We start from the raw sequence: 25,275 nt of genomic DNA, 5'->3' as shown, positions 1-25,275 counted from the left end.
AATAACACCTATATATATGAGCGATAAAGACTAATCCTTATATGTATTATTCTTTCTAGTATGTTAACAATATATCAAATACAAAAGGTCACAAAGAGTATCTATTAAAGAACTTTCTTATATTCACCTTACAAAGATTCAATTGTATGAAGATGAATTATTCACTTAATATATGAAATTTGTTTATGAAGACTTTGAGATTTGTCTTTGGTAAAAACAATACGAAATTGAAAGACTACTTACCTCTACCTTAAAAATATATGCTTTAAAATAAAAATTTTGATATATCATAGATTCAATGCAACAAAAAATAATTTAAAAACTCAAAACAAAAATCAAACATTTATTAGATTCATATTTAAGTCAAAATTTTAATAAAGCAAAAAAGTGAAAGAAAATACTTCTTAAAAGTGGAGACAACGTACTTAAATCAGAAAAAGGGAAAAAGTATCCACCTACCATATAACATATAACATACAAAGTAAATTAGTAGAATGTTTTATTTTATCAACTTTACGTTTTTTGCATCAAACATGAAGGAGTGCTCCAACAGGTATATTTCAAAGCTCCTTATAAAAGGCTCGAGAGAAGAACATGCTACACAGAATAATGATGCAACATAATAAGTTGGAAATAACTTCTATGATTTAAAACATCCTCCATAAAACATAGAATATTCTCCTAGCATTCGTAGGTTATTTCATTTTTTATCAAGCTTGTAGGACAATAAATTGTTATCACCTCTTGTACACATTTCTTCGTGATTTGCTAAGAGCCTGAATATGCTTGGTAAGAAATAATCTTTGCGAAAATTGCCTGGAGAGGCAAAGACAAAACAATATTTGATTAAGGTCTGAAAAGGCCTTGGTAAAAGAATGCATTAACAATTATAAACTTTTTTTTTTATTCTATTTGGTAATGGAATTTTTATGGTGTACTAACTAAATGTAGTATCTGTTAAGACAAACAAATATAAATTTTCTGTTCCTTTTTTTTTTCTTTTCCCTTATCCTTTACATTTTATAAACAGGGGAGCTGACAAAGTAATGTAGCTTATTTATTTTTACAACTTAAATATTTTTAAGAAAAATATTTTAACACATATTTGTTTGTGTGTATAATAGCGACAATGATAATCAAACAAGTTCTCATGCATCTATCACAACCCTCACCACTATGCTAACCCAAGTGGGTTAATATTTTAACACAGACGAAATATTATTTTGTTGAATACAAGTGTTTTGTAAAAAAAATGTGAAAAGTTTTTACAAACAAAATCCAACTCCCATTAAAGAGGATTAATTTGTTTTTTTTATAGAAATTAATCATTAGTAAAAATTGATGATAAAAAAATAACATCTAAAAATTTCAACATTATTCTAACACATAACAATCACAACATGCACTTATAATTGTAAAACCACAAAATAATTAAATGGAATTTAAAAGTGTATACATGTAAAAAGGAATTCAAATCCACGCTTTCTACCTCGAAACAAATTCACAGGCAACAACAAGAAGAGAAAATATTATATATTATAGAGAAATGTAAACAATACATTTTTTAACATATCATAATTTATTAAAATTTATTAAAAATTATAAAATAAAAAAAGAAACATTAACTAAAAAGTGAGACTCAGAAAATATATTAATTTTCAATAAACTTTAGTTAATAATAAATAGTGTATTCAAAAGAGTGTATATTAACATCTCTTTATTATATATGTATTACCAAACTGTCTAATGGAACAATTTTTTTCTGTTAACTTCTTGATAACAGTATTAGCTTCTCATTTGGTAAAGGTATGAGATTTTTTTTTACCAAATAAAGGTATAATAACCTAAACACCGTAAACTCACTCACACCATAAATCTAAATGGTAAATATTCATCATAAGTTTTATGATTAATATCATTTAATGATGTACGTAGTATTAACCTAATAATTGAATAATGTTAATAAAAAAAATCCAACATTAATTTATAATATGAAACGGTACTGTTAATAAACTAGCCTTAAGTATACAGGCAATTTACTTTTCAAACTTTCCTTCCTCATTTAATGCATTAAAATTCACAAATATACTTTTCAAACTTTAATCCATACCTCAAACAAAAAAAAATCCAAACATAGCCCATTTGGATACTTAAAATTCAATTTCTAAATTATTGGTTTAAGTTTAAAGAATCTTATACCAAACTACTGATTGCTCTACTCGTTCAATGACAAAAATATTAAATAACTAAAAATTACATGTGTATATATATATATATATATATATATATATATATATATATATATATATATATATGAAATACATCAAATACTTATTCTATCTGTATTAAAATAAAATACTTATTATATTAAAAGTAAAACAAATAAAAAATTATCAAAATATTTAAAATTATTCTTCACTATATATATTATCATACTTCCACACTGTTCCACGCCATCAAATCTTGATTAAACTCATTAGGGTTCATCTAATGACAAGAAACTTGAATAATTTGTATAAAGTTTTAAGGTTCTAACTTTGTTATTGTTTTTTTTTTAATGGCAACTTTGTTATTGTTGTCATTATACATAAAAACAAATCTTGATTATTTACGGCAAGAGAATACTAATGAGTGTAATGATTATATATATATATATATATATATATATATATATATATATATATATATTTTGTTAGATAACACACTTTACACTTAGAGTGTATTGCTTATTTTCTCAAAAATCTTGCTAAGGAGTGTTTTTAATTAAAAAATTCAAAACAATTTTTTTATTATTGAAACTCATGTAAAGAATATATTAAAAATATGTTAATAACGCTGTCATGCAAAAAACACTTTCAATAACAAATATTTTAAATTTATTAACTACTGCCTAAGGACCCTAGTTAACATTAGAGGTGCTCCAAGAAAAGTTTTTAATTGTTCTGGAAATTATGGAATATGTGCAGTTGCTGTCATGGAAGTTGATGCGGTTTCGTACCAAAGGATTCATTTATCCACTGTCTTCTTGGATCAATAACCCTCTGGCATGTATGAATGGTAATAGAGGAAATTAAAATGAAGATTTCTGGTTTAGGTAGCTGACTTGAAATGTAATGGTGTAGTGTAAGTGCATTGTGGATTTTTGAATGCAATCTTGCAGCTACAGGGTTTATGGTTTCGTTGCTGCAGAATGGCTGCGGGCAGGCCACAAGTGCTGAAACTGCACTATGGTTACCTTTCTATTATAGGAAAGGGTGGGTTTATGCTTAATGTATTTTTATTTTAATCATGGATGCATGGTTTTTCTGTCAGCTACAACTTGTGCATGCCAAATCCACTTTAATATAGTATCAGTTTTGCCTTATTAAAAAAAAAACATTAAAGGTGCTCATAAATCAGATTGGATCAGTTTTAATTAAGGAAAAAATTATTAATTTATCATCTAATCTAATCAGTTTGATTTAAAATTTTAATTTAATATGATTCAATCCAATTTAAACCGTTGTGAATTGGATGAGTTTTTTTCTTCTATATTTTTCTTTATATTTTTTTAAAGAAAATATTAAATAAATAATAAAATATATAATAAATATAATAAAAAATAATTTAAAATATCAAATATTTCATTTATCTGTCATTATATAACTAATAAATTAATGATTAACTTTTAAAACATATACTATTTTAAAAAATAAAGTTACACAACTTGATAAATGTAGTTATGCATCTTAACTTGAATAGTTAATGATAAAATTATCTTTAATATATATATATATATATATGTGTGTTTGAAGTAGATTGAAACATCAAATTCAAAATCAAATATAACACAATAAAAATTTTAATTTTAATTTTTTTTATCAATTTGAGTCTCTATATTGAAATTTCAGTTTTTTAGATAATTTTTCTTATTCTTGTTGAATTGAATATGTTTATGAACTATTAATATAAGTAATAATGGATTATATCTTTTAATTTAAAGTTTGAATTTTGATTTTGGATATAAAATAAATTAAATTAAAAAGAAATACACATTTTATATGATTCATTAATCATTATTTTTATGAGATTATTTTATACCAAAAATATCGACAGGGAACAAAAAGAAGGATTTAAGAATCCCTATTAGCATTACTCCCCTGAAACACAGGTTAAATTAAGTATTGGGAAGCTGGCAAAAGCGTTAATAGTAAATGAGAAAGGGACAAAATAGGGAATGTCAGAGTAACACGCGCACCCAATAGTTACTCCCCACGTGGCCTCAATTCTCAGTAAACGGAGTTCGTTGGTACATACAGAGAGAGAAAGTGAAGCAACAAAAGGCCCTTTTAAATACCAAACACTGACACATACAAACGACGCATCCTTCTCTTTCTTTCGGCTTTGATTTCTCTCTCCTCGACTCGATCCCAATTCCACTAGGGTTAGGGTTCCGTTACCCTTTTCCCCTTCTCAATTCTTGCTTTCCTCTTTTAACCGCTATCGTTTTCGTTTATTCATTGATCATTCTTTCTCGTTTTCTTCTTTTTCGGTGAATCCAGGATTCAATTCCGATGCGATTCCGAGCTTGTTAGATCCACGACAAGGTTTCGTTTCCCAGATTCTTTTGTAAAAAAAAATTCTTCCTCTGCCCAACAGGTTAGATTATCGTTATTTCTCTCGCAATTTTCACTTCGCCGACGTGTCTCTGTGTCGATTCGTTCGTATTGATATCGTCTCGTTTTAATTGTATTTTATTGTGTGAAGGAATTTGAGTTGTAGTTTGGTGGAAATAGTTGGTTGTGTTTTGCAGATACGGACCGCGAATAGAGACGTAGGGTCTTTTTTCCCCTCACATGCCATGGCGATGTTTTTATTGAATTTTCATTCAATTTAATGAAACTTTCAGTGATGAGAGTCAATAGTAGGGTGTTTGAATTTTGCTCATATTGTATGATTGGTGTGTATTACTGTCCCGGCTATGGCCTCTGTACTTGTTTGTTCCTAATAATTGAGGCTTTTAAATGCTTTTGGCATTTGTTGTCCTGTTTCTCTTTTTATGTTTATGAAGTTTTTGGTCAAAGTTTTTTGTTGTTAGCCAATAGGTAGGTGATGTGAGGTTCAATATTTTCATAATTTCTTGAAATTTTGTTGTTAAATGTTTCAATTTTTGTTGTGATGGTTAGTTTTGAGGTAAAAGGTTTTTATGTTAGTCAATATAATTCATATTCTTTTCTGGAAAATATAGATAAAGGATGTGGTGACTTTTAATTGTATTATTATTGTCTGGGAAGGTTAGTGGTTTAATGCATCAACTGTGCAGGTATTGGACACTAGTTGAACTGAGGGGTCATGTATGCATGTGGAATGAAATCTATAATAACACTAAAAACAGGGCTAGCTGACTATCTTTTAACAAGGAGTTAAGTGACTTTATATTTGTGATTAAATCTGATAATATTCATTGATATCTTTTACACTGTCAATTGGAATGGATTTGCAGTAAGACTTTTACCACTGCATCTAATATCAATGTGCAATCCCTAATTGCTTAAAATTGAATCAGTGCTGTAACTTTTTCTTTTATGGCCAGGGGATAAGGTGGTTGGATTGTTATAAATTGCTCTTTTTTAGGTTTAGGAAGGCATTTTGTGCAAGATTCTGAAAGGTCCTAGTCAAATAATGTTTCACAACATTGCTACCTGGCTTGTGATTTACTTTTTCAGTTTGTTCTTGTGAAGTTGACATGCTCATGAGTCTTAAGTCTTTTGGCCATTTTTAAGGGCTGAGTTTTTTCTTTGGGTGCAACTACATTTTGAAAATTTGGGTTTCTCTGTTTTTGCAACTTGGCATATTCATAAAGAGGAGCAATGCACCATCTCTCTGTCATTTCTTGTTTAATTGCATGGGTCTGCTCAAAAGCTTGTTTCATCAATATGTTGCATTGGGAAAAGGGTGCTATCCTGTTGCCTTACATAAATTGGACTATAATCATAGTTAGTTATTGGGTTTTTTTGAAAATTAGTGATGACGTGATGTTAGATGTTCTATATTTGAATATCGTTTGTGCAGGTAAGTTGTAAAAAAATGGACCATGACAAGACTGGGTGCCAAGCTCCTCCTGAAGGTCCTATATTGTGCATCAACAACTGTGGGTTTTTTGGAAGTGCAGCTACCATGAACATGTGTTCTAAATGCCACAAAGACATATTGCTGAAACAGGAGCAGGCCAAGCTTGCAGCATCATCCATTGGGAATATTATGAATGGGTCATCAAGCAGCACTGAAAAGGAACCTGTTGTTGCTGCTGCTGCTAATATTGATATCCCAGTTATTCCAGTAGAGCCTAAAACTGTCTCTGTGCAACCTTTATTTGGTTCAGGTCCAGAGGGGAGTGTTGAGGCAAAGCCGAAGGATGGACCAAAACGTTGCAGCAGCTGCAACAAGCGAGTTGGTTTGACAGGGTTTAATTGTCGATGTGGTGACCTTTTTTGTGCTGTACATCGCTACTCAGACAAGCATAATTGCCCATTTGATTACCGCACTGCCGCTCAAGATGCTATAGCTAAAGCAAACCCAGTTGTCAAGGCTGAAAAGCTTGATAAGATCTAAGATTTGAAGTTGAAGTTCCATGCCCTGAGATGAAGTTATGCACAATTTCATCATGAAATGATCCGAGTTTCCTTCACATTTTATTGGTGTTCTTATTATATTGTTATATGTGGTGGGTGACTTGAGTTATTGGACATCTCTGCAATTTGAAGGACTCTTTCATGTGATTGGTGAAAATATATATGTTGGCCACTGTTGTTTTTAAGTGCTGGTTTGGTGAAAGTTGGTTGGTGTTGTTAGCTTTGTAATGCATCTATTCTTGTATCAGAATGGTATTTGCAATTTAAAGATGGTTTCAAGAGCATCCGTAGACATGTGTTAGATTGTAATTATTGTGGGCCATCTATGAATTATTTTCGATATGCTAGAATTTTCAGAAGTTGCTCTACCTTGATCACTTATTTAATATATTAAGTACCCAATCTTTTTTTTTTATGAAGTTGGGTTAATAATTGAGAATTTGGAATAGACTGAATTCGTACTTTAGTAAGAGACAATAATAATGCGTTGACGAGGTTAAAACACTTATTCAAACTCTAAACCCTGATTGTTTTGCTGGAACAGTAATAATGCGGTGACGAGGTTAAGCTAAACTTGCGACTCTAGTTGTTTTGCTGAACCTTGTTCGTTCTCTTAGCTGTCTGCAGGTGGAAATTTGTCCTCACACATTCCATCCAAACCAAATGATGCTCATATTAGGTCTAGTAACTTTGGCATGAGATTGCCAAAATCTCATCACTAAAGCTCATGTCCCAATGTCGATCTCAATGGCTAATCGAAACAGATAAAGAAATGACATACTTGAAACAGGAGTCTTGTCCCAGGCATGACGATCCTAGCGATTACAGAGGAACGTCTCAGAACATGCTGCTATTATTAGCCCGTTTTGGTTACACATTTTGGCAACAGTGAGACAAATTACGGGACAAAAGGACCTTTGAAGCTCTCATTGAACGACATCATCGTCAAACTCGGTTTCGTTTCGGCCATATGTAGACAGTTTCGTAGTCAACGCATCAAAATATGCTTAGTTAAATGTACCTGTGTAATGCGGATAATTTTACTTCCACAGTGCGCAGCACAATCATAAACCAAGGAAGTTGTAGCAACAGATCTTTTTTAGTTGTGGGTACGGGGTTGCTTAAATACCAAAACTAAAAAAAAAAAAATTAAAGGACTAAAATCAAATTTAGTCACATTCAAATATTTATAAAAATAAAAATAAAATGTATTTTACCCTACAAGTGATTAGTTTAATTTGAGGAATTATTAATTTAGCTTTTGATGCAAATATTAAATGATGGGTACGAGTTATGAGCTAGGAATTTATTTTGTTTAGTCCGGGGCCGAAACTATAATTTCACCTTAGTGGTGGGTCGGAATTTATTTGAGCTTGGCACACCGTAAATTTTTCATGTTTTTACTTGACAAAATTGGAACACGAGCACACGAGAAAAGCATATTCCTTAACGATATGAAAAATCACATTTTTTTTAAATCTTTTGAACAGTAATTCAGTTTGTCGTTATTACCGCTGGAGTTGGTTCCACTAAGATCTCTCCAAATAGGTGTAAAATTGTTGTAATCTTGTATGTAGTGTGATGTATGTGATTCATATGTGCCAAATATATATATATATATATATATATATATATATATATATATATATATATATATATATATATATATATATATATATATATATATTTTTTTTTTTTTTTTTTTTTTTTTTTGTTGTGCATGACTCATGGGCAGTTTGGAGTTATAAGGGTAATTTGTTGTTGGGTTACCAGGTTGGGGATAGAATGCGTAATATTGTATGTGGATTACAAATGACTGTAATACACACCTAAAGATAATGTATGCAATACACGTATATTATATATATCCTGATGTAACTTCATTGTTTACGAATAAGAAAAAGAAGTTCCTTATTTCTGAGAACATAAGCACACTTGCTGAACCTCGTTAAATCTCTTGTGTTTGCGTGTGTGTGTGATTTCTTTCATCCCTTTTAGAATTCTGGTCGCTAGTGCTAACAACTAGTATCAGATGGCGCATAACTGGGGCCAAATCTGGAGTGGGGAAGTTGGATGGAATTGAGAATTTTGGATTGTGGCATAGGCGAGTTAAGGACTTGTTGACACAACAAGGTCTTCTAAAGGTCGACTCAAAGCTTGAGAAAATGGAGGATTTGGATTGGGAGGAGTTGCAAGAGAGGGTTGCAGCAACCATACGCTTGTATTTAGTAGACGAGGTCCTCTATCACGTGACGAAGTTGGCGTCTCTGGGGGCGGTATGGAAGAAATTGGAGAGTTAATACATGTCAAAATTGCTGATGAACAAATTGTATTTGAAGCAAAAATTGTACGGGCTGAAAATGCAAGAGAGTTTGGATTTCCAATAGCATGTGAATGCCTTCAATCAAATTATCAGCAGTGATCTCACAAGGTTGGACATGAAGATTGAGGACGAGGATAAAACATGTATTGTGTTGTGTTCTTTGCCTTTTTCTTATGAACATTTGGTGACAAATTTAACGTACATGGAAAGACTTAATCAATTTGGAAGCAATACAGGTTGTACTTATGTCTCTCTCTCAACAGAGACAGAATGCAATGGGTAGTTCGAAAGGCGATGGTCTGCATTTGAAAGGGAAACATGAATGTGGAAGGACACAAGACAAGGATTATGGTGGTAGGCAGAGGAAGAGTCTAAGTCTAGAGAATGTAAGAAAATAATAACGAAGTGCTACAAATGCAACCAGAAGGGACATTTCAAGAGGGACTCCCCAGAGTTGAAGAAATCTAGTGAAGAGTCATCTCGCTCATCATATGTAGCAGAGACTAACGATTCAGACTACTACAGTGAGGGAGATGTTCTCTTTGGTTCATGCAATTAATTAATAGATGCATGGATTCTTGATTTTGGATGTTCTTACCATATGACTCCCAACAGGGAGTGATTCACCACATACAAGTTAGGTAATTTTGGTAATGTTTATATGGGTACAACAAAGTGTGTGTTGTTGTTGGAATGAGACAGGTGCATATTCCTATGGATGGCGATGGAGTGACAAAGTTATGTGATGTTTGACATATTCCTAAGTTGAGGAAGAATTTGATATCACTTGGTTCCTTGCAGGCAAATGGTTTCAGTTATAGAACTGATGAAGATCAGGATACCTTTAGAGTATGTAAGGGGGCGAGATATGTATGGGTGTTGACTGTGATGAAAGCACATGGGGCTATAGGAAATATTTTTGGGCTACTGGAGAGCATAGTTGTAGGATGAGTTGCATTTGTTGAGTCTGATGATGATGCTACCAAATTGTGGCACCTGTGCTTGGATCATCTTAGTGAGCGTGGGATGACGAAGCTTCATAAGAGAGAACTCTTGAAATGAGTTCAGAGTTGCAAGTTAGACTTGTGTGAGTATTGTGTGCCTAGGAAACAAACCTAGACGTGGTTTAAAGATGCAAAGCAGACCACATAGGGGATTCTAGATTATGTGCATATTGATGTGTGGGGTCTTACTAGAGATTCTTCCTTGGGTGATTCTCACTATTTTGTGACTTTCATTGATGATTTTTCTCATAAGGTCTGGGTGTACTTCATGAATTACAAATTTGAAGTCTTTGAAAAGTTTAAGATGTGGAAGACTAAGGTGGAGAACCAGACGAGCAGAAAGATCAGGTACTTCACATTTAATAATGATAGAATACATAGACTCACGGTTTCAGAAATTCTATGAGGAACATGGCATTTGAAGACATTTCTTAGTGCAGAAAACACCACAACAAAATGGTGTTGCAAAGAGGAAGAATTGGTCCCTTACTGAAAGGGCCCGATGTTTGAGGCTTTTGGGAAGAAGTGGTGAATATGGCATGCTATTTGCTCAACCGATCATCACGAGCATCATTGGATGAGAAAGTTGCAAAGGAAGTTTGGACACGTAACTTTGTTGATTTTAATAATTTGAGACTATTTGGGTGTCTTTCTTTTGTGCATATATTCAATGATGAGAGATCTAAACTAGATCCAAAGTTGAAAAAGTGATTTTTCGTAGGTTATTCCAAAGGTGTGAAGGAGTTAAAGTTTTAGGATCCAGTTTCCAACAAGATGGTGATCAACAGACATGCAATGTTTGATGAACAATCCATGTTGCCAGAAATAGTTGAGACAATTGTGCCAGTGTCTGATGGAGCTTCCCTTGGCTCCATGGAGGTTCAGGTGGACTTTGAGTAGTTGTTGGTGATTCCTAAGAGGGTAGAACCATGTAGTCTAAGGCTTTAGGCCACACCCACATATGGGCCAGGATCAATGAGTCCAAGTGGACTGCATCAAGAGTACAATCTTATCAAAGACAGAGATTGTCGCAACATTAATCCTGTTGTCCAATATCAGTTTGAAGAATTAGCTAAATCGACTGCTTTTGCACTTCTTACTAGTGCTACATATCCTTTTACCTTTCAAGAGGCTATGAACAACCAAGAGAAAAAAAAAAGGATATGTACTAAGGTGGAGGAGATGGAGACTTTGTAGAAGAATTGAACATGGGAGCTAGTTGAACTTCTTGTGGGCAAGAAAGCCATAGGGTGCAAATAGGTGTACAAGAGGAAACTTCTATATCAGAAAAAGAAGAGGAAAAGTTTAAGGCTCTCCCAATAGAAAAGGGGTATGCATAGCAGAAGGGGGTTGATTATAATGAGATTTTCTCCTAGTTGTAAGAAATACTTCTATCAGGACAATGCTCGGTAGCCAGCCACAACATGCATTTGGAATAGATGGATGTGAAGATAATCTTTCTTCATAGTGATCTAAAGGAGAAAATTTACATGGAGTAGCCAAAATGGTTCAATAAAGGTAGACCAGGTCAACTGGTTAGTAAGTTAAAGAGGTCTTTGTATGGATTGAAGCAGTCTCCAAGGCAGTGACACACACAATTTGATTCCTACATGCTTATGTGAGAAGTCTTGATGATGACTATTTTATTTTTCTGCTATTGTATGTTGAAGATATGTTGATTGCTAGTAGCCTTTTGCATGATGTGAATGAGTTGAAATCATTATTGAACAAGGAGTTTGACAAGAAAGACTTGGGTCCTGCCAAGAAAATTCTTGGGTAGAGATTCACATGGACAAGAAATCTAGACAGTTGTGGCTCCCACAACAGACTATGTTGAGAAGGTGCTAGACAGGTTCAACACGAGTAATACCAAGCCTATGAGTACTCCATTAGAAAAACACTTTAAGCTTTATGTAGATCAATGTCCGAAGACAAATGTTGAGGTGAAGTACATGTCAAAGGTTCCCTATGCTAGTGCAGTTGGTTGCTTGATGTATGCTATGGTGTGCACTAGACCAAATTTGACACATGTTGTAAGCCAAGTTTGCAAGTTTATGCTTGACCCAGGGAAGCGACATTGAGAAACAGTGAAGTGGATATTGAGGTACCGAAAGGGTACAACAGATCATGGTATTATGTTTGACAATTAACAGGGTGATCCTTCAGTTGTGAAATATGTGGATTCTGACTATGCTAGTGATTTGGATGATAGAAGGTCTACAACAGGATATGTCTTTAGTTTTGGAGGTGAGCTTGTTTGTTGCAAGTCTATAATTTAGTCTTTGTGGCAATGTCAACAATTGAAGCGGAGTACATGGCGTTAGTAGAGGCTAGCAAGGAAGTTGTGTTTTTCATAGAGCTAATGAATAAGCTGGGTATTGAGTAATATGAAGTTCAATTGCAATGTGCTAGTCAAAGTGTTATCGATTTGGCAAAGAATTAGCTGAATCATGCTGGAACAAAACATATTGATGTGAGGTTTCACAAGATCAGAGAGTTGATGACATCTAGTCAGGTTTTGCTAAAAAATATTCACACTTTAGTGAATGCAACTGATTTGTTAACCAAGAAGGTCACAACCAACAATTTCAATCATTGATTGGACCTGCTAAATGTTGCTTTGTGCTAGGCATGACAGGACCCCTAACCTAGGACACTATGAAGTGGATTTGTTGTTTATCTTTCACGGGATTGAATATTCGCCAAGGTGAAGATTGTTGTGTATGACTCATATTTTATGGGCAAGGCAAAGTTGGAGTGGAGTATAAGGGCCACTTGTTGTTGGGTTACAAAGCGGGTTGGGATGGAGCGTATAATATTGTACGTGGATTAAGATAATGCACGATGTTTAAGATGATATACGATAATGTATGTGTTTATTTGGTAGGAAATATCAATGAAGCTATTGTGAAAGCTATGAACTTGAAAATGGAGAGCAATTTGAAGAAATGACTTTAAATCTTTGTGCACTAACCCCCAATCAAATTGTTTGGGAGTTGGAAGTGAAGGAAATTATTTTATTTACTAATAGCGGACAAATTGGAGTATTATCAAATCATGCGCCTATTGCTACAACCATAGACATAGGTATTTTGAGACTACTTCTTCTTGAAGACCAATGGTTAACGATGACTAATGGACGGTTTGGCTAGAATAAACAATAATGAGATCACTATTTTAGTAAATGATGTGGAAAAAAGTCTAATGTAACCTCATTGTTTATGAATAAGAAAAAGAAAGTCACTTTGCTCTTGAGAACGTATACACGCTTGTTGAACCTCGTTAAATCTCTCTTGTATTTGCCTGCTTGTGATTCCTATGATCCTCTTTAGAATTTTGGTTGCTATTGATAACACTTTCATCTCTGTAAATGTGATGGTGAGTGCTCTGCCTATAGTATGTTTCTATAAGACATAATGTATAGTGCTTCAAGGTGTTATCTCCCTAATGTATCGATTGACATTCTTATAGGACAAAATCTTCCATTGCAACAATTCGGGATGACAAAGTGTAATGGGCACCCATAAAAATATCCACAAGTAGGATAGGTAATTACCCATAATATTGGGATTGGGTACGAGGCAGGTATATACCCATAAATTTACATGGGTATGGGTACAAGCACGAATACTATAGTATCCAACCCGTCCTGCCCCCTGCGCACACACACACATAGACACACACACAATTTGCTGTGAAAAATAATTATATTTTGTATGACTACTACTTTAGGTCTCTAATCTCTAACAATATCATTATCAAAAAGTGGAAAACATAAACCTTTAATTTCAGTTTTTGTTAAGTGATTAGAACATTAACTTTAACAATCGCTATGTTGAATGATTATCTTTATAATTTTGTTTATTTATGACTTAAGTTTGGACAAACCAATTTTATGTTTGCTTATTTTTAATATTTTGTGTGTATGCTTTTAATGTTATGTTTGAATTATTTAAGAATGAATTTTCACTATATATTTGTAGTAATTGTTTTAATTAGTTTTTTGTTTATTTACTACTATTAACTTTATACATAAGTAAAGTATGAGTCGTGAGTACATGTATAGATATATAGGTACCCAATGGATAGGAGGATGAGGATTAAAATTGCTATCGGTACAGGTATGGGATCGGGTACGGATATTATTTTTAAACATGGGTCTGAGAACAAGTATTATAGAACCATAACCAGACCCTACCCATTACATCTCTAGCAAAAATGGTATCCAAAGCTTTGTTCTTTCTTCAAGCACTAGTGTCAAGCATCAATATTTGGTTTGAATGGAAACTTTCTAACACCCTTTTCATTCTCAATAGGAAGAATTATGATAAGTGGTGCATTCAAATGAAGGTGATCTTTCACGACTTTCCAAAAATCACCCACATTGTAAATAGTTATAAAGAACTTGGATATGGTACTATTAAGATTTTTTTTATTGACAAATATTAATTTTTAATTATTAGTTTTTTATTAATAGGAGGATCGAACCCATGATCTTTTTTCCCTTTCCTTCTCCTTTAATCATCCAACCTACCTTATATTTTCTTGGTTCTACTAAGGTGCAGATGGCAGCATATCATGAAGTGATATCAAATAAAAGGGATTGTAAGGCAATGTATATCATTCATCAATGTGTGAATTCAACAAACTTTGAGAATATTATGTTTGTGTCCCCTGCAAAGGAAGCTTGTTAATAATTGTTACATAGGTGTGGACAAGTTAAAGGTGAGACTGCAAACCATAAAGGTGTCAATATGACTTGCTACAAATGGAAGGAATTAGAAGAAATTTGATTCAAAGGAAGCATGGTAAGCAATCTTTTATTACATATGTCCTTTATGTGCCTAATAATATGAAGACCAATCTCTACAGTCTTGAACAATTATTGGAGAATGGATATTCTATTAGAATGGAATAAAATTTGTTAAGGGTCTATGGTAGTAAAAAGAAGTTGATTTTGAAGGCTCATTTATCCAATAATAGGAAAATGTGTGCTTCTGAGTATTTGAATGTATCATTTGAGTACGTATCATCTGATTCTGTATTTTCTTATCAGACTTTACCAACTTCGTTTGAACCTACTTTGTTTGACACACACCGATCACAGATGGTCCAAGAAGCATCACAAATATTAGTTGACTATGAAGTTTCTCTCAACAACATTATAATCAAAGGAAACCTTGAGTTATGACTGATGACATGGTGCATCTAGCTTTGTTAGCAAAAGCTCAACCAGTGAGCTTCAAACAAGTTATGAAGAAGCCTGAATAGAAGGCTGCCATGGAGGAAGAGCTAAGGGCAATTGGGAGAAATAACAATTGGAGTAAAGTGGGTGTAAAATTATGATGTCAAATAGATGAATAAAATCATCAAATCAATTAAACTATGGCTTAAGTATTTTTCTTGTTTTTTTTTAAAAAAAAGAAAAGAAAAGAAAAACTTTTCATGCTTTAGGATGTGAAGTGGGAAGAGAAGACACAATGAGAGATTTAATTGATATAAGTATTAAAAAATAGAAGATAGTAAACAAGGGGAGAAGTGATAAGGAAACAATTTTTTTAAAAAAAAATTAAACAATGACCTAAATATACTTTTGGTCCTAATACTTACTCCTTTTTATTTTAATTTTAGTTCTTGCATTTTCTTAAAAGGTTCCTAAAATTTGTTATTTGTTTGTCATTGGTTCTTGCGTTAAACATTTTTAACAGTAGCTTAGCTAGCTGGCATTAGCATGTGCCACATTAGTAAAAAAATATCATGAGTGTCACATTAGCATGGACAAATTTTTTATATGGAATAAAAAAATATAATTTTTTTTTACAAAAAGAATAAAAACAAAAACATTTTTTTTTACAAGAATTGAAAGCAAAATGGTAACATTTTTATATGATGAAAAAGATTAAATCTTAAATATTAATCTAAAATAAATCCTTAAATGTAATAGATCTATATAAAAAATTTAATATGAAACAAATATTTAGGAGTGAGAATAAGCTAGGCTTTCATAGACTTAAGTTATCTTGGTGCAAAATTACAAAAGTTCAGCTTGACCTATTTTCTTGTTAAGGTAAATTTTTAAGCTTGGTTTGTCATGCTTGAAGTTTAATTTATTCTAAAAGGTTTTACATAAACATAACCAAGACATGTTTAACAAAACCAAGGTGTTGGATCACGATTGTAACAATAATGAAAAACTGTTTTGAAAATTTGGCTTGGCTTAAAATTAAAAGCCTACTTACACGACCTACCCAATTTGAAGGTTCTACAATAGTGGCGTTATAATTTTTTGTTTCTTCAAATTCTCACCATATGCATACAGCTAATCCAATATGGTACCACCCCTGAACCAAATTAAGTCATACCATCACTTGAGACAATCACCCAAAAAATCATAACGCCAAGACTATATAGTCTTTCATCGAGTCACACTTGGCTTAAATAAGTCTTGCTTGAAAAATTCAAGGTTAAAGTTTGTCTATTTGTCATGGATCATATTTTAGGTTTGACATTGTCATTATCAAAGCATAACTTAGTTTATCATAGAGTTTGCAAAGGGTTAGATCATTCGATACAACTAGCTACATAAGTAGGCTTTCAGGTTAGCTAGACCTTTAAGATCAAATCTTATATATATATATATAGTTTTTGTAAATTATGTTATTTTTGCTTTTAGTTTTTGTATTTTTTTTTAATCATGCAAACATGACACTTGTGACATGATATTTTTTTTTCTGATGTCGTACTTGCTGACATTAACAACCATTAGCCACATCAATTGTCCTTAGAAATTTTTAATATTAACTGAATACTATAACAAGATCTAACTAATTATCAAAAACGAGTTTCATATATATATATATATATATATATATATATATATATATATATATATATATATATATATATATATATATATAATCTTTAAAATTTAAATATACTCCCATCATATAATATATGATATATCATCTTATGTTTTTCATATTTACTTAAGGGCCTAACTTAATTAACTTATCATTTTTATTAACTTTAGTTCTGACTTGAATTTTAATATTTGTTTATAAAAATTATTAATAAATAAAATAATATAATATTTCACAATATGAATTATTTATCATAAAATATTTAAAAGTATTATTTATTATAAATTTTAATTCTATAAAATATATATTTATTCTCTATTATACACAAGCTAAACACTAATTTATGTATAAAAAAATCATTTGATACTAAAATATAAATCGTAATGTTAACATCCTGCACACTTACATGTTATAAACTCAATTTTTATTTATTCTTTTTATACGTATAAAAAACATCAAGTGAAATACTGAAACGAAAACATAGATATTTATTATCGCTTATTATATTTTTTTAAAACTCTACCTTTGTTCTAATTTAACACTAATAAGATACTTATAATAAATTATCACAGCATTTTTTATAATATATTTTTTAAAAAAATTATGTCTGTTACATCACTCGTCTTAATTTTTTATCACTTCGATTATAAGATGTCAAAAAGTTGTGAGAAAAGAAGTTTCTAGCTCTTAATTAATTCATCTAATCATAGCATGAATCAATTAATCAACACTTAATTCAACCAAAAGTTTCACAAACATTCGGCATAATAAGAGAGACATAAATATATAATAGATATATGGTCTTTTCTCACTTCCTTTGTGATCAATGTCTCACAGAAAATCAGCACCTATTTTTCTTTTCCAATTGCGAGAATATTAAAAACCCAAAGACAAAAAAATAAAAATGCATAACAAAATTGTATGGCAACTAACTAGTACGTTGTCCCATACTAGAACTAGCTTCCCTTCCTTAATCATTCCACATTGTGAACACCCCACCATTTGACGTCTGCATGGAGTCCGCCGCCGACCAGCCACCGTAACCTCCAGCCGGCATGTCATAGTCCACCTTCACCAGCCCTAACTCCTCCGCTGTCCCCACCGTGTTCCCCGCCGTTGCATTCGAAGCCATACCAAACCCACTTCCCACAAACCCACCAACATTATTATTATTATTGTTACTATTATTATTCTCCAACACAGATGAGGAAGAAGAAGAAGACCCCATGTTCATCATTCCCTGAAGCAATGCAGGGTGGTTCTGAAGGTAACCATTGTAGAACTGAGCATTATTCTGAAAGCTATAAGAAGAAGCGCCACTCTGCTGGTGCAACTGAAGCTGCGTTTGGATGTAACCCTGATGATGCAAAGGGTCTTGCTGGTGAGAGAAGTGAGAAGAACTTATGTCGTGGTTTTGAAGAGTTAGCAGAGGTTGAGGTTGCTCGAACTGGTGGTGGTGCTGCATTAGAGGGTAAGCGTGAAGCCTAGAAGAGCTTGCTGAGGTTCCGTATTGGAACGTGGAAGATGAGCCTAGTGCAATCATCTCTTCGCGTTTTCTCGAAGATTCTAGAGCTTGAGCTTCTTTCAGACGCTTTGCAGCGCCTCCTCCTATTGGGAGAGTGTTGCTTTCAAGAATGGCTTTCACGTCGTAGCGGCTCATGTCAAAGTTTGTGACAGCGTTGAGACCTCTGAACTTTATCGCTGCTATGTCGTATGCTTCTGCAGCCTCTTCCTCAGTACCTGTAATGAAATATTGTGCTGTTCATATTATCAAAATATTTGTGTTGGTTTACTTTTCTAATTTTTTTTTGGTATGAACTCAAGATATTATCTGAGTCAAGGACTAATAATTGAAGATACTGAAGTAAGTCTATTTAAGGGATTAAGTTATCTTAACAGATATTTTTTGCTACAAACAATAAGTGGTTAATTTGAAGTTCTATTTTAGTGTAACATTCTTTGCATGTGATTATTAAATTTGTCTTACTGAAAGTTCCCAAGTAAAGATCTTTGTTTCCTGCAACTCTGCCAATCCTTGCTTGCCATCTTCCGTGTTGGTGATGCCTAATCAAAGAATAATAATAATAATATTTTGCTAAGAGAAAGTGTAGAAAGAAAAGAAGACAATGCATGGGATGAGAGAAAGAAAAAGAAGAAAGCATTGTTGTCCCATTTGATACCTTGTAACTCCACGATACATTGATGCACCCCTGGAGAAACCACTGCTTTTCCTGCAAATCATCACCACACTATGTTTAACAAACATTTGAAAGTGATCTACAAAACTTATTGAAGTGTATCAAGTAGAAACTTATCAAAATAAGCTCCAACTTATTTCAAAAAGTATTACATTCAAGTGTATAAATAATTAAGTTCTCTGGTAATCAAAGTTTATTAAATAATTAAAGTTTAAAAAGCTTATAGAAATGCAGCCTTAATGTTTGCATACCCTAAAATTCACTACTTAATCTGACTATTATTTCACTATATATATTATTGACCATGTATATATGCGTTATACATGTATCTCTTCATTAATCACCTTCTAATGGCGGCAACAAATTCTTGTCTCGTCATGTGTTTCATTTCATCCAATTCCTTCTCATAGTTGCTAATCTGTAAAATAAAATGAAATCAATATAACTTTCCTTTGAACCAGTGTCTGAGAAGCATTGAAAAAGTAGAGTCATAAAAAACATACTGGAAAGTTGGTAGTGGTGGATGTCCCCCAGTACTTCAGTGCAGCTAAATCATAAGCTCTAGCTGCTTTCTCTTCTTTATCATATCCACCTGCAGTTACAAAACAAATGAAACAATACGTTTTGTAATCTTATTTTACATCTCCAGGAGCATAATTAAATGAAAAGGGGTTGGAAAATAAACTGAAAGGGACACTTACCCAAATAAACTGAAGGAAAGTTGAGAAGAAATATGTACATAAGCAAAACATTAAGAGAAATGTGTTAATAAAACTCACAATTAATAATATTACCTAAACAACTTCAAAGAAAAAAGAGAATAAAACTCTAAAAGTAATTAATTTGAAGTTTAATCACCTTGGCGTCCTTTTCTTGATTGGCCTTCCCTTCTACAGCTATTATCCCAAAGATGAGCTTCATACCTTCCAGTCCATCTATGTCTATATATTTTCATATAATTTGCATAATTAGAGCAAAAATAAAAACAACAAATTAAACCATGCAAAAAAAAAAAAAAACCGATTCAGTGAAGCATAGAATGTCTATCCAACCGAGTTACTCCACGATATATGGATGTTCTCTGCCCGAATGTATCCAAAGTTCTTCTAGGTGCAACTTCAACAGTAGTGTTTGTGCTATTTTCACCACTGGTTTCACATGTTGAATCCTTACCACTTCCCATGGATAATGTCAATGATTGCAAATTACTATTAGCATTTTCTTGATACTCATTGCTAGGTGTGTCCAACACAGGGTTTTGCATAGGCACCAGACTGTTGTTTGTGAACAGATAATCTGAATCATTTGAATGAATTTCGTTTAAGGCTGCAAGGTCTGACTGATTTTCAGACTTGCTCACTCCTAGAAAATCAGCCACTTTTGGAATTTCGTTGCTACTATGGGTGTTAATCAGATTCCAATCTGTTGAATTATTAAATAAATTAACACCCAAAAAAGGTATAAAAAATACAAATAAAAATAAAAATAGCAGCCAAATTAATATGGAATGAGAGAAAGGAGAAAAGAGAGAAAGTTACCATGATTTTGGAAAGGGTTATCCATGTTCTCGTTCACTAACCCAAGGGAAAATTGATGATATTGAGTTGCTTGAAGATCATGAGCTGGTAAGGAAGAATGAGTAGGAGAAAGAGGGAACGAAAGCCAGTTGTTGTTCATTGAGCCCTTATTTGCTTGCTTTACCTTTCACAAAATCAAAAACCACCTGTGTATCTAATTAATACATTAAAGAAGCAGATAGATATAAACTATAGAGTATGAATATTTTGCAAGGGAAAACAAAGATGGGAAAGAAAATAAGAGATGGCCAAAGAACAGATATAGGTTTACCAAGGGTTCTAGCAAGGGTTTAAATCAATGAACACTTTGTATCTCTCCCACCCTTTTCAATTTCGAAACTTGAGACAAAGGGAGAGAAGAAAGGGCTAACAAAGGAACATTTTAACAATATTTAAAGAGCTTCCCCTCTCCCTTCTTCCATGTTCTTTGTCCTACTATGCACATTAATATAGCTTTAAAACTAGTTAAAATGATGTGTGACTGTTGCACCCCCTTAGCTAAGGTCGATTTTGTAGACTCTGACTCCTACCACCAGTTCCAACACTAGAAAACAAAGTTAAAATCTGCCTACAATGATTATTAAATAATTAATATCTATGTATGTAGTAAGATATTATTAGGGACACGAGTGTGTTATTAAACTATTATCCTTCAAATCCCTTCAGCCTTTGACCAGAGACATTACCACCATTCTAACTGGAAAAAATACAATCTCATACTACACCTTCTCTCTCTCTCTACCCACTTGGTTTGTTGGAACTCTCGTCCTCGTTCTGTGAAAACAATGACTCCCAAAAGCCCAGCATTCCCACACACTACAAATCATCTCTCGGTCTCAAAATCAACGACTCTACGTAAAGTTACTACCGACCTCTCTCTCTCTGTGTATACAAGCCACATAAATACATATACTATACTGTAATGAGTGAAACTAAGTATAATAAAGAACTGAAATATGGGATTAAACATATCAGGTAGAACTCATCAAGCCCATTGTAGAGAAACTCTCGAATTTGGTATATAGTTTACTATAAATTAGTAACAGAGAAAAACCAATCTATGGATCCCCGAGTCGTGCATGTGTTAAAGATGCATGAGTACGGTCATGCAATATTATATGGTGAAAATCCGACATATTAAAAATTAAAAGTACTGAATGAAAGAGTAAGAATTACTTTTTGTTCAAAATGATCGAGACCGAGCTGTATTGCATATTTATAATTATTTAATTAACGTGATTCAATTGAGCTGCAATTAAGAAATATAATTTTGAAGGGTTTCGTTTGTTCCCCCAAGTAAAAATCTGTTGACCACCTACTCGATTTCCTCGCCCGTCAAAAGGCCACTAGCTTGAAATTATAGTTTAAACTAAATTAAATTAAACAAATGCTATAATGTATCTGCAGGGTTGTGTCCTTCCTAACACCAGAAGCTAGTATTCTCCTTTGATTAAGGTTCATCCTAAAAGGTCTATTTCTAGGATATAAACAAATTAAAAAAGATCCACAGCTAACCATCATCTATGCACAGTGGCTTAAGTTGCCCGCACTTAGCATTCTATGTTAGTCCTAATGCATCTTCTCGTATCCGAATGAAATGATTACTGAACATGGCACAAATTTCATATTTTATGGAATGTCTAAGTTATAACTCAATAATTTATAGAATATTACAACTAGCAGAGATAGGGAATAAATTAAGTTACTAGCTAGGCAAAGCTTGGATCTCGTAATATACCGCAATTACAGCACAACACACGCTCATCTTTTATGAACATAAGTATTTGGTAGCTTAAGCAAAACGTTAAAATGTTAAGTACAATTATAAGCACAAACAATAGTTTTAATATCATTAACATTACATATATACTATTGCATATCATAATATATGTTGAGAGGGATGAAATTACAATTATAGAATGATAATGTACAGATACGTGAACTACTAGTACTTGTGATTTATAAATATACAAAATAAAAGGTAGAGATTCTGGATTATGATTTATGAATTTTTCGTGCTGTAATCAAGATGACTATATATACCAGTGCTTATATCAGGTACTACAAGTGTAGAAAATTAAAAGCGGAAGATGATATTAAAATAGTTTCAGCATGTGTTTTAACATGTATAAATAAACTTTAGACTATAAAAAATGTATAAATAAACTTTCTTATTTTATTTTAATGGTTGTTTGTACCTGTAGACATCTCATGCAAGAACGACTACACCATAACTATATCACTTTTTTTATGCATATATCCTACAATTTTAATTTTTTTTTATTGAGCAAATGGAGAGAGAAGATTAAAATTAAGCGCAGCTATATATTTATAGAAAAGAACGATTACATAATTGAATAACTATTTTCAGAGTATAAACACTAATCAGATTCTCAGTGCAAGAGCGAGCGAATCCATGCATGTCAGTATCTATATTCACAAAAATTAATTTTATTTCTACCAAATTGAGAAGTGTGGAACTTTACTAATAAAGTGGTTAGTAATTAGAAACCTTGGACCAGACAATCTCATATATAATAACTCACTAGCTAGCCATGAGATCAATTAGAAGAATCTAAACTAAAAAATAGATTACTATATATAACAAATTAATTAATGTAACAACGATATTACCAAAGATAACAGTGAGAAGCACTGGCAGGAAAGAATAAACAATTCCAAATACCTGCCAATGTTGATGATGCACTGTTCCCGCCAAATTCTTGCGCATAAACAATAGGTGATTTTGACCGAAGTGCACACAATAAGGGAGCAAAACCCCACGTCTCTCGCTGTTACAATTTTTATACCTCAACAACTAAAAACTAAAATTAGAACTAGTTCTTGCGTGCAAGCGGTGAAAGCACTCACCATTCCAAACGAGAAAACCCTTTTGGTCCATACACCTAAATTAATCATTTCCTTAAAACTTATGCATGCAAGAAGACGAAGAACACAAGTCTGAAGCACAAAAAACAAAAGGGGATAGTAGAAATGAAAATGGAACTAAAAAGAAGAAAACAAAGTTCATGCATTCATATTGATGAGGAATCTGTTTACTAATCTCACTGTGTGTGAAGTGTTTTTCATTTTATTTTTTTTCTTGGAAAATGTGGAAGACGAACGGAATAAATAGAGTTTGGCGAATGGAAGGGAAGGAAGGAAGGGGTGCATGGTGGCTTTGGTGCTGATTCGCCACCAGCCATACACAGACAACACAAAATTAATCAGGTTATCACGTCGTTTCAAGTTTTAGGGCCAAATTCAGAGTCAGGGGAATTGACTGACATGTGTCTGTTGTCCCTTCCTGCTTAGGATTTTCTTTGTCTTCGGCCTTTCACTTTCAAACTTTGCAGCCAAACCAGCCAACTATCCGGTTTGCATGCCTGCACTAAAAAACACGAATTGAATAGCTAAAGAACTTTGACCACTCTCTCACCACCCTACCCCAAACTATCCCTTCATTATTTAGTGAGAAATAATATATATAAAGGATTTTTATGTCATCATCTAATCACCAATCACAAATTTATATATATACAATATTTGTTGATTTTTATAAAAAAAAAAATATATGCTCATATATTTAGTGGCTCTGATCAAGTTGAATTAGAGTAATTCATTTGTGAGGGGAGAAAAAACCACTGTAACAAGTTTTGATGGTTTGAAGAAGGAGGACATGAGGGTAATTGCATGAAGGGTTGGAGGGCATTTGTGGACAACGGAGCTCACGAGGATCCAGAGAAAATTTTGTGAATTTCCAAGAGATGGGAGGAAATGCCGGGAAAGTGCTCGTGTCGCCTCGAAATGAAACACTCGAAAAGGTTGATGTGTTATGTTTGGTGTGAGCCCCTCCTCAGTATGATCTTAATTTTAACCCTAACCCTTAGCTTGCTATACCTAGGTTTAGGTTTGTTTCTAAAGCACCAGTGCTGAGGATAACGAAGGAGAGAAGAAAATTAAATAAAGTAAAATTCTCTCCATATAAGAAAGCACAGCTTATACATGTATGTGTGTTCCTGGGATTTGGAATATAGAGAAGTTAGAGATGATCTTATAGGAAATTAAGTGCGGAGTGATTATAATCATCAATTTTTTAGAATATAAAATACTTGTACATAATAAGAAATTATTAATTTTGTAATCAACTCTATATATATGCTATATTCCGCGCACTTTAAAAGAATGAAATTTCGTTTCAATATGCAATGCGTGGTATAATATGATCGATGATCTTTAATGTAAGTACTGATGCATGTCCGTGTTTGCTCTCTTTTGAGTTCGTGCAGAAATTAAGTACGACTTCGTTTTGTGGATTTCATCTCGAAGGGGGGAATAGAGAAAGAAATGCACTCAGTTGTTTCATGTTCGAGTAAAACATACATACACATAATGATAGCGATGTGTAATTATAAGGTATTTTTAATTAATTCACGTTTTTAGAAAAATTAATTAATTTAGTTAATTATATTAAATTTATTAATTAATTGTATTATCATTCTAAAATTATTTTTTTATTTGTTTCTCATTAATATTTGAAGAAAAAATAATTAAATAAAAATAAATAAGAAAAGAATAATTAATGCATCAAGAAATTAAAAAAAATCTTATAAAAAGGACAAATAAATTTTTAAAAATGATGATATAATTAGAAACGAAAGAAGTATAAGCTATTCAATAATATTTGATTCCAAAAACATAA

The 25,275-nt window shown here is 32.6% G+C and overlaps 2 protein-coding genes across 4 annotated transcripts; one reads left to right on the top strand and one right to left on the bottom strand.

Moving 5' to 3' along the window:
- The first annotated feature begins 4,344 nt into the window (after positions 1 to 4,344).
- LOC100499857 (AN1-type zinc finger protein) lies at positions 4,345 to 6,966 on the top strand. 2 transcript variants are annotated; one of them, NM_001250054.2, is made up of 3 exons: positions 4,345 to 4,423; positions 4,542 to 4,638; positions 6,052 to 6,966. In NM_001250054.2, the coding sequence occupies exon 3, from the start codon at positions 6,067 to 6,069 to the stop codon at positions 6,589 to 6,591; it is 525 nt and encodes a 174-aa protein (NP_001236983.1). In that variant the 5' UTR covers positions 4,345 to 4,423; positions 4,542 to 4,638; positions 6,052 to 6,066; the 3' UTR covers positions 6,592 to 6,966. The 2 variants fall into 2 exon arrangements, with proteins under 2 accessions (NP_001236983.1, XP_040862994.1); XM_041007060.1 differs by having other exon boundaries at positions 4,354 to 4,423; positions 5,303 to 6,895.
- A 10,590-nt stretch (positions 6,967 to 17,556) lies between these two features.
- On the bottom strand, positions 17,557 to 21,013 carry LOC100788471 (AP2-like ethylene-responsive transcription factor PLT2). 2 transcript variants are annotated; one of them, XM_006592109.4, is made up of 10 exons: positions 20,845 to 21,013; positions 20,535 to 20,719; positions 20,049 to 20,418; positions 19,855 to 19,937; positions 19,698 to 19,706; positions 19,500 to 19,588; positions 19,341 to 19,414; positions 18,979 to 19,029; positions 18,786 to 18,862; positions 17,557 to 18,538 (listed from the first exon to the last, which is right to left on the bottom strand). In XM_006592109.4, exons 2-10 carry the CDS (start codon positions 20,671 to 20,673, stop codon positions 17,769 to 17,771), a joined length of 1,662 nt encoding a protein of 553 aa, XP_006592172.1. In that variant the 5' UTR covers positions 20,674 to 20,719; positions 20,845 to 21,013; the 3' UTR covers positions 17,557 to 17,768. The 2 variants fall into 2 exon arrangements, with proteins under 2 accessions (XP_006592172.1, XP_003539421.1); XM_003539373.5 differs by having other exon boundaries at positions 20,535 to 20,697.
- Positions 21,014 to 25,275: the final 4,262 nt, after the last annotated feature.

This window comes from Glycine max, chromosome 12 (assembly GCF_000004515.6).
Source record: "Glycine max cultivar Williams 82 chromosome 12, Glycine_max_v4.0, whole genome shotgun sequence".
NCBI lineage: Eukaryota > Viridiplantae > Streptophyta > Magnoliopsida > Fabales > Fabaceae > Glycine > Glycine max.
Note: the sequence above shows the minus strand (reverse complement) of the source record. Positions and strands in the feature narration are given on the sequence as shown.